The 15,828-nt window shown below is 40.6% G+C and overlaps 2 protein-coding genes across 8 annotated transcripts in view; both read right to left on the bottom strand.

Annotated features, from left to right (window-relative positions):
* Positions 1 to 364: 364 nt before the first annotated feature.
* bhlhe40 (basic helix-loop-helix family, member e40) lies at positions 365 to 3,950 on the bottom strand. The gene is made up of 5 exons (XM_004567384.5): positions 3,495 to 3,950; positions 3,337 to 3,400; positions 3,142 to 3,249; positions 2,618 to 2,741; positions 365 to 2,453 (listed from the first exon to the last, which is right to left on the bottom strand). The coding sequence occupies exons 1-5, from the start codon at positions 3,569 to 3,571 to the stop codon at positions 1,588 to 1,590; spliced, it is 1,239 nt and encodes a 412-aa protein (XP_004567441.2). The 5' UTR covers positions 3,572 to 3,950; the 3' UTR covers positions 365 to 1,587.
* Positions 3,951 to 6,020: 2,070 nt separating this feature from the next.
* The window catches only part of itpr1b (inositol 1,4,5-trisphosphate receptor, type 1b), an 80,270-nt gene continuing 70,462 nt past the window's right edge, over positions 6,021 to 15,828 (bottom strand). For all 7 annotated transcript variants that reach the window (XM_076883749.1, XM_076883752.1, XM_076883751.1 and 4 more), the window contains 4 exons: positions 14,998 to 15,163; positions 13,088 to 13,248; positions 8,660 to 8,821; positions 6,021 to 7,296 (listed from right to left, as the gene is read on the bottom strand). In XM_076883749.1, the coding sequence (XP_076739864.1) occupies positions 7,210 to 7,296; positions 8,660 to 8,821; positions 13,088 to 13,248; positions 14,998 to 15,163 (576 nt within the window). In that variant the 3' untranslated portion in view covers positions 6,021 to 7,209. The remainder of the gene's footprint in view (positions 7,297 to 8,659; positions 8,822 to 13,087; positions 13,249 to 14,997; positions 15,164 to 15,828) is intronic.

Here is a 15,828-nt window from a genome sequence, read left to right as displayed (position 1 = left end):
TCGGTGAACACGAAGTTCATGCCCACTTTATTCTTTTTTAGGAACAGTATCTCCAGGTTTCAGACTCACACTATGGATCGTCATACTAGTGGGTTATAATGGCAAGTTCTTCCTTTCCACTGTTACTCATCTGTAATAGCCGACGGTTAAATAAATATGAACAATTCCTTTGCACATTTCTGTAGATATCCTTCGAAATTGAAAATGTTCACAACCTTTACAGTAGTCTAAGACACGCTATTGATTTACAGAGACTGTGCTGCTTTATGGGTTATGTAAGTGTTATGTAAGTATGCCTTGTTATGAGAAACTGTCAGGGTGGCTGGCTACAACACGTTTAAGCCAACAGGCAGTCCAACACAAATTCCACAGGGAGGGGAAAAAGCTTTATTAATACTTTAATATATATCAATAATACTTTATATACAAAATATGTACATCCTTTGCATTACATTTCAAAATAAAAATCCCAAGTACCTCTTTCTATACAAAACTATTATATTTGTTTTACTTTACATTCACTCTCTTTGCCACAGACACATTTAAAGCAAATATGTTTGAATCACCTGCCACTGTTTGTGTCTGTGTTAAAACGAGTAAAGGCAACAGCGTGAGCTAAAAACAGGCCTGGACTCGACTGGAAAGCAGTGGGCAATATGCAAATCAGGCTGACGCCATATGTATACTGTACACGATGTCGCAACGTACAGCCAATCGCTCCCTCAGCCTTTCCCTACAAAATACACTCAGTGGGTCACGTATCAAAAATAGAGATGTACGAGTAGTATAAGCAAAAGAAATAATTACAAGACACTGCTTCACAGGAACTCCACCTAAAAAAATGCAGAAACAGTCATGAGCAACAAATGAAATCATAAAAGCGTGTATGGCCACATCATTCATCGACAGACATGAGTGACACACCTCGTACGGCGACAACGCCCTGAATTCTTTGAACTCTAAACTCTGCGTTCATTTAGCTTTGCCATAACTGAAGGAGTTAAAGGGGCAATTTTTTTTTTTTGTTTTGTTTTTTGTGGTAGGTCTAAAACAATAGTTTGTTGCATTTACAGGAGCAACAAACACTGAAAGTAGATCATCCTTAAAAGTCATTCAAGCAGCATCTACGACGGAGCTTTTGTTCAATCTTTACATTCATTACAGACTGGCGTGTGTGTTTGTGTGCGCGCGCAAAGAAAATAGCTCCAAAATGTTTTTAAATGGGGTGTGTGTTTGTGTGTGGAAGGGTTAGTCTACACCTTACATTCTAGGTTAACCTTTGACATTCAACAATAAGTGCTGAGATGACAGGTATTGCAGAAAAACACTTGCGCGCTCCCTCGTGCACTCTAAACTGACCGTATTAAAACTCACAGTATTTCAGAGCCATGCAAAAGGTCTAACATGAGCCTTCTCGTGGCCATGCCAGAATCCCCACAGAAAGTCTCATTTCACTTCAGGAGCTCATGATAGATGGAGGTGGGACACAATGGGTCAAACTACAGCTGCTGTTTAATGGGATACCAGTGCTTTCGTGTTCGTTTATCCCATTCGACATTCAGAAGACACGATTTGTGACACATCTGCTCAGTCTTTGGTTTCCAGATTCAAGGGAGCGACCTGCTTTAAAGCTTTGTGAAACGTGGGGGAGTCCATGCGACTCTGGTGGTGTACTGGAGATCCTGCCCTCGGGGACATGGACATCATCAGAGACGAGGGAAGTGCCTCTGGGGGTAGGCCTGCTGCAGAACCGCTCATACCTGGGTACATGACAGGCAAGCCCCCAGGGTACCAGCATTTCTCCAGCATGGGCAGATACGCTGCTGCTGCGGCTGCTGCGGGGGGGATGAGGTAGAAGGGAAGGCAAAACGGGTTCTGGTTAGGGGAGAAGCTCAGGTAACTACCAGGAACTCCTGTCGTGTGACTGGAGAGAATTTCATCTTCCGGGGAGTCCGATCTCAGCTTCTTGGCCCGAGGCTCATCATCCTCCTGCTTGATGGCACTGGCCATGCGCTCAGATCCCGAATGGTTGAGCTCCCCCTCCATCGAGTGGCTTTCTGACCACTGGGCTTTGGGGTCCCGCTTGTCATGTTCTCCCCCATAGCCACTGTCAGTGTCTGTGTCACTACCGCTCAGCTCCCCTGTCCCGTGGGGATAAGTCCTTTGAATGACTGGGACGCAGTTCTTAGCAGGGCCTTCAGAGGCCCTCTGTGGCTGTCCGGCGGATTTCTTCACTTTTTCAGAAGAGCCCACATCCTCATCCGGCCGAAGGCTGCTTTGATGCTGCAGGACTTCCGCTGCTACCTTTTGGATGTGAGTGATTACGTGCGAAGGAGTCAAGTCCCTGCTGCTTTCTTGGGTGGCCATATAGTGCAGAACCTCTTTGGCGCATAAGTGAAAGCCAGAGCGGAACATCTCCTCACTGCTCTCAGCGCTGTCAACTCCATGATCACCTAGGTGATTAAAAAAAAAAAAAAGTTTAAATCCTCTTTACAGCAAGTTTTACCTCAATAAAACACAACAGACCACACAGTGCCAGCCCCAGTGATGCCTCTGTACCATTTCCACTTCACAGCCTAAACAAATAAGAAAAATAAAAATGAAAACTCAAACTTACCAAGCTGCAGGTCCTTCTGTAGAGCGATAATTTTCTGCTGCTGCTGCTCCAGGAGAGAACTCAGGGCTTTCACATGCTTGAGAGTGAGTTCCAGCACCACAGCTTTCTCCAAATGACCCAGCGTCTAAAACAGGAAGACCTTCAATAAGCATGTTGATCTTTCTTATGTAACACATTCTGCAGCTGAACAGAGAACAAGTCTGGAACACCCGGGAAGTCATGCAGTCCATGTACACACGTACAAAAACTTCTAGTAACAAATTTTAAAATAACAGCAATTAAATGAATTTTTTTTAAGTACGATTGCAATTAAAATTTAAAAAATAAAACTTTTTAAAAATTATTATTATTCGGTTCTTCTCTTAATAAAAAATAAATATAGATATATGTATATAAATATATATTTTTTAAGGCTTCAAAGCTGAACTGAAAATATGGCGCAAACAAACTGCTCAGCAGAACCATGTGGCGTCTCAGATTCTCTGGCTGTTAGCAAACCTGCCATATGCTGAAATAATACTCACTGTAAGCTTAAGATGTTCTGGCAATAAATCTTTCAGTTGGGCAATGCATTCGTTTATTCTGTCGCGTCTCTTCTTCTCGATAAGTCGGTGGGGCAACTTGTAGGTCTCCTGGAGAGGGTTGTGAAAGGTGGTCAGTGAAATTCTGCTCAGATTTAACTGTTTAAATATATTACACTTGTAAAAACTAGAACTTACCTTGCTCTCATTATCTCGCTTCATGCCCCTCCTGGGTTTATACACATAAATTGGAAAATCCACTCTTTGGAGAGAAGATTAAATTAGTTGATTTCACAGAGCTTCAGTATAAAGTGCAGAATGACATTTTTTTATGTAATAGAAATTGCTTCGTTTACCCTTGCATGTCAGCTATATCCAGAGAGGGGTGTTTTGGCATACAAGGAGGTGGTTGCGCGCTGGTAATCCTCTCCATGTCGATTAAATGTAAAACCTGAAGAAAATGCTTTTTTTTTTTTTTTTTTTTTTAAAAACTCCAAAATTTGTCCCAGCAGCCGCAATTCAAAATGAAAAAAAAAAACTTTCCAAGATAAAAGAAATAAATGAGAAAAAATTATTTCCTCTTATCCAGTGTGAGTGTGTTTTCCTGTTGTGAGCTGCAGTCGAGCGCAGCTGGAGTTTTGTCGCCCTTAGGTCCGGGACTCAGTAGTATGTCTAGGGAGGCTCCACGCCCGGCGCAATGTGTGAGAGCTGGGTGGATTTCTGACTACGTGTTAAATAAACCCTGTGACTGCAGGCACGTCTCTCAGCTACAGACACAGACTCCGCTCCGTCACATGAGCCTCACGTGTTGGACGGTGCTTTCAACTCCTCACCTCCCCGCTCGCTCCGCCCCCTCTCTCTGCTGCTGGAGCAAACCCATTTGTGTAGTACTCCTCCACCGGGGCCGAGTCCCGTGTACCACCACGCTTCGGATCTCGGGGGTTGAGTCGTGTTTGCAGAGCAGAGCGTGTTTATGGAGGCAGAAAGTAGAGCAACAGATTTCCCCTGGACAGTTAGGAAGTGTGGAGCCGTTTTCCCCATGTTAACTGGCATAGTAAGCTTCATAGTAAGCTGCACTATAGAAACACTAGCATAAAATACTATAGCCTCGACGCTGAAATACAACTTTTTTATTTTTTATTATTGGGTATTAGCAAAAGGCCTACATTTTGAGATGAAACAAAAAGTGTGGTAAAATTAAGCGAAACTAGTTAACATGTAGAAATTATAACGCAGAAGAAGCTTTTATCATTAAGTTGCAACACTTGTTTACAAAAACTCTTCCAAGATTTTGCTCATTTTAGACGCTTTATTTTCTCACGCTAACATACTTACACTGGGCTCAATGCGGGCGAGACAAACAGTTGCGACACGATGAGTCACGCGATAATTATCTATGGGGTCTCAACGTTTCAGTGCGGCCAGCGGGCCACTCATTTTAACTCTCCGCATTTTCAGAGCCTGCCAAGTGTCACGCGCTCAATGTGGCGTGGACACCCGTGTAATTTCATTCTGTACGGGTCTGGTGTGCGGCACGTGCACGTGCACCTGCGGCAGGATGACAGAGTCCCTGTGGTGGAGCGTTTTCTTTCTACATACCCACACCGTGCTGGTACTTATTAGACCTGCTTGTACCCAGCGCGCTGTCACGTTGAGCTCCTCATGGCCGGGAGAGAGCCGAAGAGCGGATCCCTGTCGGTGACGTCAGTCCAGCAGACGACCGAGAATGCCCGACTGGTCGGTCGGTTCCACCCGCCGACGTCCCGAAGCAGACAGACTAAATATAGAAACAGCTTCAAAACAACGGAGAGGAGGGAACGGGAAGGGGTTGCAGATAAGATTTTGCACTTAATTCCGATAAGGGGGGGAGGGGGTGCCAACTACTGTTTTCAACTCATCTTTCCGTTTTCACTGTTCTGTGGAGATGCAACTGTCTGCATTTCTTATCATTTCACACAATTAGGTGCCAAACTGTGTGGTTTTAAAATAATATTAACAGTATCTGATTACCCCGAACTGTGTGCATATAGCCTACTCCCATTAGTGTAGAAAATTTGCACTCGTTCTCCGTGCCCTAAAATATTAGTTGATATAAGTCAATATAAGTTGTTTAATAATCATTGTAACCACGCTGCACCCTTAAAGTTTGCATTTACAGATGGAGAAAGTCTGCACCTACTACCACCTTCTTTATGCAAGAATCGGCATTATGAAGCATGAGCTTCTCTGACCACAGTTTATCTGCTGAAAAACACTCAAGCAAGAATGCTGATTTTGCACCGAGGGACTCGTTTAAGGGTTTTGGAGGGATAATTTTGTAGAAAATTGTTTACATTTTTCTGGAAATGACTGAAAAATGAATGGCTCTTGTATGCAGACATTTCATTAAAAAATGAATTAAAAAAAAATCTAAATATCAGGACACCAACTGATTGAACCTGGACAGTTACACATTAAGTAGAGCTTGGTGAACATATACTTGGCTGTCAGAGAATCAGGAAAGTCCCTGATCAATGAGGATATATTCTACTCAGATGTTCCTCGTTTCCAGTCAGCATATACAGATTCTCTGAAAGCCAGAAGAATAATTCGGGACGTGGCCCAGTTTAATTTTTAAACCAAACTTTCCGTGTGAACCCATATAGAACATTTTGCTTATTGCCAGTGAGCGGCATTTGTATTTCAGTATCCATTTGTGTGATCAGATGAAGACAAATTCATACATTTTTCTGCTTTATAAGTCTGCAGTTACTGAAATAAAGATACAAAGGCAGTATTAAAAGAAATGAGTCATGTGGTAATGTACAAATGTGTGCATTTGTAAACAAAAACACATTATAAATCCTGTAAAAGCACATCAATAACAAACACAGCAAAGGGAGTAAAGGATAATTACATCAATTTTAATAAATAATTCTACTCCAGTATACAAATTGATAGCGCCTAAATTTTTTTAAGTAATTATAATATTCATAAGTAACCGTTTTTTCCCCCCTCTTGTCATTTTTCTATACAAAAGCGAAGGTAAGCAACAAATTGTATATACACATAGGTAGTCCAAAAATGAGAGAAGTCTAACAGTAGCAACTAATGAGTTTTGGTGGAAATAAAAGTGACTCAGCACAAGCAGCAAACATGTCTCAGACTTAACTCGAGGACCAAAAACGGGCACAAATGGAAGAAGTCTGCTGCAAAAACTGGACAAATTTATTATTGTAAAAATGACACAACTCCTGAGCAAATATTAGCATGAGTGGCACTAAATGTCCTTTACGACCCAGTTAAATAAGAAAGCAAATATATCATAAAATTAGTTAGCGCTGAGATATGACACTGTTGGCTTTACACAGGTGAAAGTAAACTATCCGTATATATTGCTCTCAAACAATATGCTATCTATACTGAGTGCCGTTGCCCCTCAACAAGTACGCACATTTTCAAGAAATAAAAGAAGAAAGTAAAACTGAGAAGGCCAGCTTATTAAGTATTATCCCTATCTGTGTGTAAGTACAGGCAACCAACAGCTCTCTATTTTATCCAGAGACAAAACATCGGGCTGTGCTTTTAAATAAGACAAAAATGATGGAATTTCAACCCACACACCAATGAGGTTGCATATTTAAGTTAATATATTGCACAACATACAAAAATAAGACGTGTAATACTGCTCATTATTCTAGAAATATAAATAGAGAACAATAACATAAAAAAAAGAACAACAAATGGGACTATTCCCTCTTGTCCAGTCAGCTTTTTCCCCCCATTTCAAGTTCAACCAGTGAAGGCCTTGTGGTCAGAAATCCAAATGATTTCTACCTAGGAAACATTTGGCACCAGTTCTGACAGGCCTGAACAGAATGAGGTGGGTGAGTGTCACGTTCTAGAGTAACACATGCGTGGTGGGTAGAGCTACACATCGCCTTATGACTACCTATGTTACAGTGTTTCCCTACCGTTATAAGTTACACTCAGTGCAGTATACATTATGTGCAACCTCGGCGTGAGGAGTGCGCGCTCCACCTGGGCGCAAAGCCGACGCGGAGCTCCTTCAGGGCTGTGTGCCGGTCGACCTCACGCAGGCTGCTGAGGGTTGACGTTCATGTGCTGAGGGTGTCCCAAAAGGCCGATCCGCTGCTTCTGCTTCCTCTGCTCTGTCATCTGAGGGGAACAGAGAGGGCTCGTTTTGTTAAAAGAAGAAAAAAGAAAAAATTATTCCACCTTCTCTGCTCTGCAGTCTTAATCGATTCAGTCTTTCGTAGCACCTTATAGAAACTGACAAGATGCAGCAGCAAACTCTGCATGCAGCTCAACTGAAACACATTCTTCTGAAATCCTGCCAGCCTTGTCATCCACTTTGCTGTGTCTTCTGACGAAAGCAGCCGAATACAAACTACTAATCCTGAAACTCAGTCAAGAGAAATTTCAGAGATCAAGAGAAGCGCATGAGTCAAAACGCAGGTGCTAACCTTTATACGAGCAGGAACAAGAGAGGGTTTTCTGCTAAGAATTTACTTTAATTGACATAAAGTGGTGATTTGCACCTCGGCAGTGAAACACAACAATATTAAAAGTGAGAAGACAAAGTGGTCCTGTAATGAGTGTTCCAGCAGAAATAATTCTGCGCAGAGGGACGTGTTAGACAAAAATATCATTTAAAGTCAGACAGCAATAGCATGCTGTCCTTTTTGCGCTATAATTTGCTAATTATGGCAATCTTTTGAGTGACTCAACATGGAGAGCGCTCATGGCATAATTTTCACTCTCCGGTGAATAAACGTTGGTTTGTTCCTGAGAAAGTAAAGAGTTTAAATTCATCAAGCGAAGGAAAAGAAATCAAAGCAGGCTGTGCGAGCATTTGTGCGTTGCAGCGCGATGTGACAGATGTTCCTGTGCCCGTCATCACTCTTGGAGGCACAATAATCATTTCCCCCACTGTCTGGGTCAAAATGTCTCTGAAACATTCACTTCCTCACAAATAGTTCTCATTTCGAGGGTAAAAGGCTTTTTACAATTCTGTTTACTAGAAACAGCAGATTGTGCAACAATCGTCTTGTTTTCCTGGATATGCAATACCAGCAGAACTGTATCCTTACACAACTTCTAGTGTGTCTGCTGAATGCAAAAAGTAAAATCTTTTACAGAATAACCAAACTGAACTGAAGTTTGGTTTAATAACGCACCGAAATAAGACAGATACAAAGAAAAAAGCTTAGCTAACGGGTCTATAATCCAGAGAAACAAAAATGTGCTTATAACTCAGTGATGAAAATAAAATCAGATTGAGAATCTCATGAGCGGTGCTGTGAACTATGACTCACCACCTTTTGCATTTAGAAAGCTTTGCATCTAAAGGGCAATGAGGAGCAAACAAACAAACAAAACTGAAAAAACGTCAGCTTTGCTCTTTACAAAAAGAAAAAGAAAAAAACCCCTCTAATGCTTCATGTTTTCTCCCCCTGACAAAGTGTCAGACATCAAAATCAGATTCTCGGTCTTTTGATCAACTTTAGCTCAAACCGACCTGTTCCTTGAGCTCGGTCAGCTGGCCTGAGAGGTTGGACACCAGTTTCATTGTGGACTCCAGTTTCTCCTGCAGATTTCTGATCTCATTTTGCTCCCCATCTGCGTCACTGCTGACCAAAGACATGGCCCGCATTCGTGGAAACCAGTCCAAGTTGTGCTCCTGGTAAACAGAAATTTGATTTGTTAGGAGAGGTATGAAGACACAATGAAATGTATTTATCACGTTCCCCGTGACTGCCTTCAGGGTGCTGGAACCTTTGCAATTTTCTAGGAAGTTTTTCACTTCTCATTCTAATTTTAACTCACCAGAACAAGCTTAAATGGCAAAAGGCCATATGAAATTTGTACTCCCCCCCCCCCATCTAATGCCCAGTTTTAGTGTCTGGCTTGTGTGCAGTGATTTAAAGCTGACTCTAAAAGTGGAATCAAACTAATTAGAATGGGACTTTCCATATTAGAATCACATGGGATACGCAGGCATTCTTGAAATCACTCACACGAGGCAGCTCACTTGTTTGATCTGTTTCTATCACGCCTAATCTTAAAGAACAGACGATCACACTGGCAGGCGTACAGAAATTTTCTCATATGACTCCACATTCTTTGCATCATATACACAGATAAACACCGAGATCTCGAATGTTCTCATCACTACTTCAAAATGCTCTCTGAGATATATATATAGGTATATATATAGATATATATATAGATATATATATATAGATATATAGATATATATATAGATATATAGATATATAGATAGATATATAGATAGATAGATAGCAATACTAATATATAAAAAAAATAAAATGTTAATAATGTTATTTAGATGAAGCAGCATACAGAAAGGCATGTCATGTTCCTTAAATCAGCACAACGATCTGCCCTAATGCTGCATGAATGAAATGCAAGTGTGCGGCACTGCAGGCACTGTCCAGAAATCGTGCAGTGCCAAAGAACTGGGCTGAAAAAGTCCCCGCGTTTCAGTGGTCGATTTGGAGACATCGACGCAAGTGAGGTGGCCGTGCATACCGCAAACCAGCCCTGGGTCAGACGGTAGCCCGAGGGGGAATCACACAACACTAAAATAATGAGCAGCAAACAGTCATTCTGAAAGGAGGAGAGGACGGCTGTGAGCAAGTTCCACTTCCTGAATGCAAAGAGACAGAGGCTGTGTTTACTAGTTTACCTGCCTCCTCCCACTCTAACACGCACTTCTATATCTGAGGACAGCTACTGCAATATTTGGTACGTGTAAGAAATTAAATTAAATAAAAAGATACAAATGTGCCATTTTGATTATTGGAACGCTCCAGTTTCTCTAAGAAAGATTGTCATCTCTCGCTGACTGTCACAGATATAATAATTTGAAAACACCTTCCTGTTCCCAGACTCGGCTCTGCTTAAAAAAAACAAAAGCAAAACAAAACAAAAAAATCACCTAAACACGACAGAGGTCATTTCCCCCATTTGGATGTAGCCCGCAGGTTGCAGCCACACGTGTGTTTGTTTGACGACTTTATCACTTAACGGCCTAGCCTTCTTTCCATCCCCAGTGTTTACATATGAAAGCACTTCCAGTAAACTGAGAAGTGCAGGCATGACTTAAGAGTCTACAACGTGCTGGTTCAATGGAAATGACGGAAGTACATTTTTCATTATTAAAACCGCACGGGCCATGACAGAGAAACAGGATGCTGTGTGGTTAAAATAGCAACACAAAACGTCACAGTCATGCCACAAGCCACCTGATGAGCTGACGACCCACTCACTTTACAAATATGCAAATAAAGGCCCCCCCTTCTCCCCCCTCCCAGAATTATCACAGTCTTGAACGTTTACGGCAGCGGATGATTGGAAATAGAGCAAATAGAGCATGGGTGTCATTTTTTTTTTAAGCGTCGGACATAATTAGAAGTAGGACAATGGGTGCAAACTGAGCATCGTCTTTTTTTACTGTTTTCTTTTTAACACCTTAGATATGACATTTCACCCAGAGCCCTCCACCATTGACGTCAGTCCCAGTCATTGTCAGAGTAGTCTGACTTCTACACCCCCTTATGTCCCGCTGCTTCTTCCACGTTAGTGCAGCATCAAAAAAATCGAAACACAGTGGGAGAGAGGCAGCTCAGATTGAAACACAAGAGCCTGAAAATATACCATCTGCTAATCAAATCACTGGTAAATACAGTGGAATATGTCTGTAATAAAAGAAAAGAAAAAACAAGAGCTAACAACTGAAAAAGCTATAACAAAATAATTCATTAATAACTCCTATTACTGTTGGCAGAAATTATATTCATTATTATTATTATTATTATTATCGTCATGCAACTTTTGTGCATTCAAATAAAGTTTAACACAGCAAGTATCCAAAAATTGGAGAAAAATCAGAAACCAGCACAGTTGAAATTAGCTGTATGTTGTATAAAAAAATAGATGTATGTATGACTGTACGATAATTTATTGGCACTACTGCACTCTACATTATTATGGTTTAAAAAATATGAATATTATTGTGAAGTTTTATTTAATGTAGATAACATTACATGTTTACTTACATTTTTTCATGCAGGATTTTTTTAATATCTAAAAAATAAGTTAAATAAGTTGTATGGTTTTCCGTCTGCCACCCAACCAAAAAATAAAACCAAAAAACTCCAATAAACCTCATCCCATTTTAAAAGCTGATAAAACGATATCCTTGCACACAACGTGACTCAATTTAACCTCTGTGAATGATTTACTGAATGCGTTTTATGACAGACGCTCTATGAATGATATACTCTTTGTAACGAGACACAAGGACACTTGCTGAGAGTTGATGTTAAGGATGACTGGGCACGCCAGCATCTTTCAAACAATGTGCAACTTCTTCTGTTTGGCTAAGACCCTTAACCCAGTCGGAATGAACCCTTGACAAACGTATTTTGGCTCAGTGGGAGTACACCGCTAATGAGCGAGAGGACAGGGAGTTAATCCCAAATCAGGTGGTTCCTCACAAGACTAAGGGTAGCAGATCAAGGCAAAAAGCAGGAAAGTGGGCTAAATGGCATCGAATGAGAAACTGGGTCAAAAACTGACAGCAGCACAAGTGCGTCAGGGGAGCAACCACTTCAGAAACAGGGGCTTTCCTGTGGCAGTTAAAATGCTTTCTAATTGCTCACAGACTACAGGTATGATGCAGCAATCAAAACAATCACTTTTCAGACCCTTTTATTTTTCTGAAAGGCACAATTCTACAGATATCCACTTGAATCACTTTCTCCGCTGGCTGTACATTTATCTGATTGGCATAAACACGAGCACTTGGCATTTGCTATCTTATAGTATTTTATGATAGCAAAGCCTTTGTTGGAACTAATAACAGTGATGACGTACTTTCTATACAACACATAGAAATATGCATTATGTCAGGATAGAAAAAAGTAAAATAAATAACCCAAGGTTTCAGTGTGTTTGCATGCCAAAGTGGCTGTCATGTGGTGATGTAAAGGGTGCATGCATGTGTGTTTAATGATTAAAACAATGCATGCCTCCTTCGGAGGATTAAAACCTTTTATGCCAATGGCAGACTGTGCCTGAATGTTAATTGTCCATTCATAAAATGGACTGATGTGATAATGCTTTGGAAGGATTCAAGGTCACAGAGGTAGGGATTACATAAAAGCAGAGCTGGTACACTAGAGCACACGAGGTGAAAAAAAATAAATATTACTGCCTGTCACAGTGCAGGAAGCGAAAAAGACTGCAGTAATCACTTCTGTCCGAACCCATATAAACCTTTACGCCTAGTCGAAGCGCCTACAGTGTTCTTCACGAGTGAAGGTTAACCTCAGTTAAGACCACAGCGGTAGCAGATACAGTGTTGCACCGTACGTTTTGCTAATGTAGGCTTTGAGGCACACCTGTAGCACTGAAGAAGATGAGCGAGAGCTCTATTTTGAGAGGAAGGCAGCTAGAAGAAAGTGAAAAACAAGTCGATTACAGAATTTCCGGAGTGTCTGTGAATTTGAAGGATATAAAAAAAAAAGAAAAAAAGATTGACGATCAGGTAGATGTATCAGTCTGTAATATAAGTACCTAGTAGCTCAGTTCTTAATTAGTATCAACCCCAACAAAGTAGAAAGCAAATAGATGGAAATATACACTGTTGAAAAACAAATTTAAGTAAATTCATATTATTAGGAACTGGGACTCGCATACTACCTTACCTTAGTAGCTTTAGCAATAATTAAATTAACGTCTAAAGCAAAGAAAGAAAATATCCACAACGTACCTAATTAAAATAAAGGTCTTTCAACATCTTCTTTGGGGCTTTTTTTAACGCAACTGAAATCAAGACTCGGAAGACTTGCAGCTACACTAGTATTTACTCCAATAAGACCCTCATTAAACTAGTGCATGTCAGTGACAACATCCTTACCCGGATCATTTCAGCCACATAGCTCTCTGGGCCAGTGTACTCTGTTGAGTCCTTGACCTTCACCAGGACAATGAAGAACAAGTAGTGCCACATGTTGTGCTCAACTTTGATGTGCTCTTCAAAGGTGACCGTCTTGTTGTCAAACTTATCTCTTTCCAAACCTAAAAATAAATAAATAAATAAATACATAAATAAATGACATAATTTCTCACACACACACACACACACACACACACACACACACACACACACACACACACACACACACACACACACACACACACACACACACACACACACACACACACACACACACCAAATAATCTGTCCTCTTTACTTCTTAGGAAAAGTGAGGAAATAAATTTTCTTATGCAAGCCTGCATCATCATTTTTGTGACCTAAATAATGACAGATGATGATCTTTTTTTTTTTTTTTAAAGACAGGAAATGGGGGTATGAGGGAATGGGCAGACAAAACAAGCGAGCACAATTTCAACTTACTACTGATTATTTAGTTGAAATTACCCTCCTGACATAAAAAAAAGAAGAAAAGAAGAAAAAAAAGTGGCGGTGCAGTGACAGATGAGGCCAGTGTCTGAGTATGTGTACTGTCTAACATGGTCAAGACCCATATGGTAACAGGAAGAAACACTCCTCCTCCACATCAGCACCTGCCATGACTAACCATTCATTCTGGGAAGAGGAGGCGTTTGGTTGTTTACCCAGAAGAAAAAAAAGAAGAAAGAAAAAAAGCCCCCATTTGAAAACAGACCTGATGTGAAGTTGCATCATAGCAGGAGCATGCTCATATGAGAGCTGAGAACAGGGCACTCGTTTGATTTCCCTTAATTTCATCATCATCATCCATTTGCATCGTTCACACCCGCAAAATTACCGAGTCTGTAGCGAAACGTGTTGCGTATTGACTGTAGCTTCGACTCGAATGGAACTAAAAAGGCATTTCCGCTTTTTCTTTTAAACTTGAAGAATGGAGTGCTACTAGTACATAGAAATGAGGGTTAAAAAGACAGGAAAAGAAGTGTCAAAGGTCATGAGTCATATTCCCATAATGCTGACATATTACAGCGTTTGCCGAGTAGGCAGAATGGCTCTAAAAGTAAAACTAGAATTACCACCTAGCTGTTGTAGGCCTCCTCCAACTAAACAAGTTTCCCTTCCCACCTTTGTTTGAATGTATTTGAATTCTCACCAACTTCATCGACTCATTCCATTAGATATCAGTGTTTGTCATGGCAAGCCTCACCTTTGACACTAATTTCTAATTATTTCATTCAAAAGAGGTCCTAGATGTCAAGAAATTCAGTCCAAGCCTTCCTGATATACTAAATTGGGGATGCACATACATAAATTTCCTTGCCTTCATCATTTCAGCACTATTGGATGTGTAACTTTATTTATAAACTGAAGATAGCATGATGGACAAAGACAAAGACCCACAGTTTGGGCAGAACCTTCAGAATAAAAATATCACATCCAAAATAATGGCCCGTATTTATATAGCGCTTTACTAGTCCCTAAGGACCCCAAAGCGCCTTACATATCCAGTCACATCCACACACTGGATGAAAGAAAATGTTAAGCTGTGCGTTTAACTTTGTGTGAAAAAAGTGTGCTTTGAGTCCAGGTAACCATATGTTTGAAACTAACACAAGAGCAGGACTGATGTGAGGTCATGTAATGTTTCATAACCCAAATCTAATCAGTTCACACTGAAGTCTGTGAGAACACCAGCGAAACGTATAAATACCTCCCAAATTAAACAATTCTCACTTTCATGAGAATAGGACAGTAACCTTGAGCACAAATTAAAATGGGGCCATTGAAAGCATAAATAGCAGCACTTAAACAGTCTTAACTATTTTAAAAAGTTATTTTGCTTCTTTCCTCACCGCAAATAAAACATGTTGTCTTCAGAATTTCCTCTTTCTTCTGCTTCTCACTTCTCAGGTCAGCAAATGTGTCAATAATGACACCAAAGATGAGGTTAAGGACAATAATGATGACCATGAAGAAGAAGAGCAGGTCGTAGATAACCCTTGCTGCAAAAAGTGGTTCCTGTTGAAGCCAAAGAAATTGGGGGGGGGGATTGAGACAGGCAATGAAAGCTCGCACGTTATGTCAGCCAATGAGAGCATTTTTCAGTTTAGAAGGTCAGTGAGGAGCAGAGAGAAAAAACAAACAAACACATGTTACTAAATCATTACTCACAGATGAAGCTGAACAAGTTTTCAAAGCAGTCTTACAAGTACAAGCACTGACCTGTGATTCTGAAAACTTCTAAGAGAATGCATAAAAATATTATGTCCTTTGAGAGGAGTGTATATACATATATAAGAACTAAGTTAACATATTGGTATGACTCAGTGCCCTTTTGCATGGGTACAATCCAGCTGTAAGGTTGTGTTTGGCAGGCTTCTGAACAACTGAAAACAGTTGTGACATCAATGCAAATGAGCAATAAGTTATATGAAGTTAATAAAAGTGTGAATGATTCATAATTCTTTGTGCCATCTTGTGGGTTGAGTTGCAGGTCTAATGCGTGGTCGTTACAAACTTGTCTTCATCCTGTGTGTTTTTGCTATGTTTGGAGCTTTGAAAACATCCTCCTTGTAAAGGACAACTTTCAATCACAGACTTTCAGACATACTGGACTCCTGATAAATGGACTGGTTCTTATATAGCGCTTTTCTACTCTACTGGAGCACTCAAAGTGCTTCGTA

This window comes from Maylandia zebra, linkage group LG5 (genome assembly GCF_041146795.1).
Source record: "Maylandia zebra isolate NMK-2024a linkage group LG5, Mzebra_GT3a, whole genome shotgun sequence".
Taxonomy (NCBI): Eukaryota; Metazoa; Chordata; class Actinopteri; order Cichliformes; family Cichlidae; genus Maylandia; species Maylandia zebra.
The sequence above is the reverse complement of the archived record's forward strand: the minus strand, read 5'-3'. Positions and strand labels throughout refer to the sequence as shown.

Excerpts from the sequence above, each read along its gene's own strand:
- bhlhe40 (XM_004567384.5), bottom strand. The coding sequence starts at position 3,571 with ATGGAGAGGATTACCAGCGCGCAACCACCTCCTTGTATGCCAAAACAC. Across the intron at positions 3,250-3,336 it reads AGCGAGATAATGAGAGCAAG|GAGACCTACAAGTTGCCCCA; the intron begins GTAAGTTCTAGT and ends AACCCTCTCCAG. Across the intron at positions 2,742-3,141 it reads CAGAACATCTTAAGCTTACA|ACGCTGGGTCATTTGGAGAA; the intron begins GTGAGTATTATT and ends TTCCTGTTTTAG.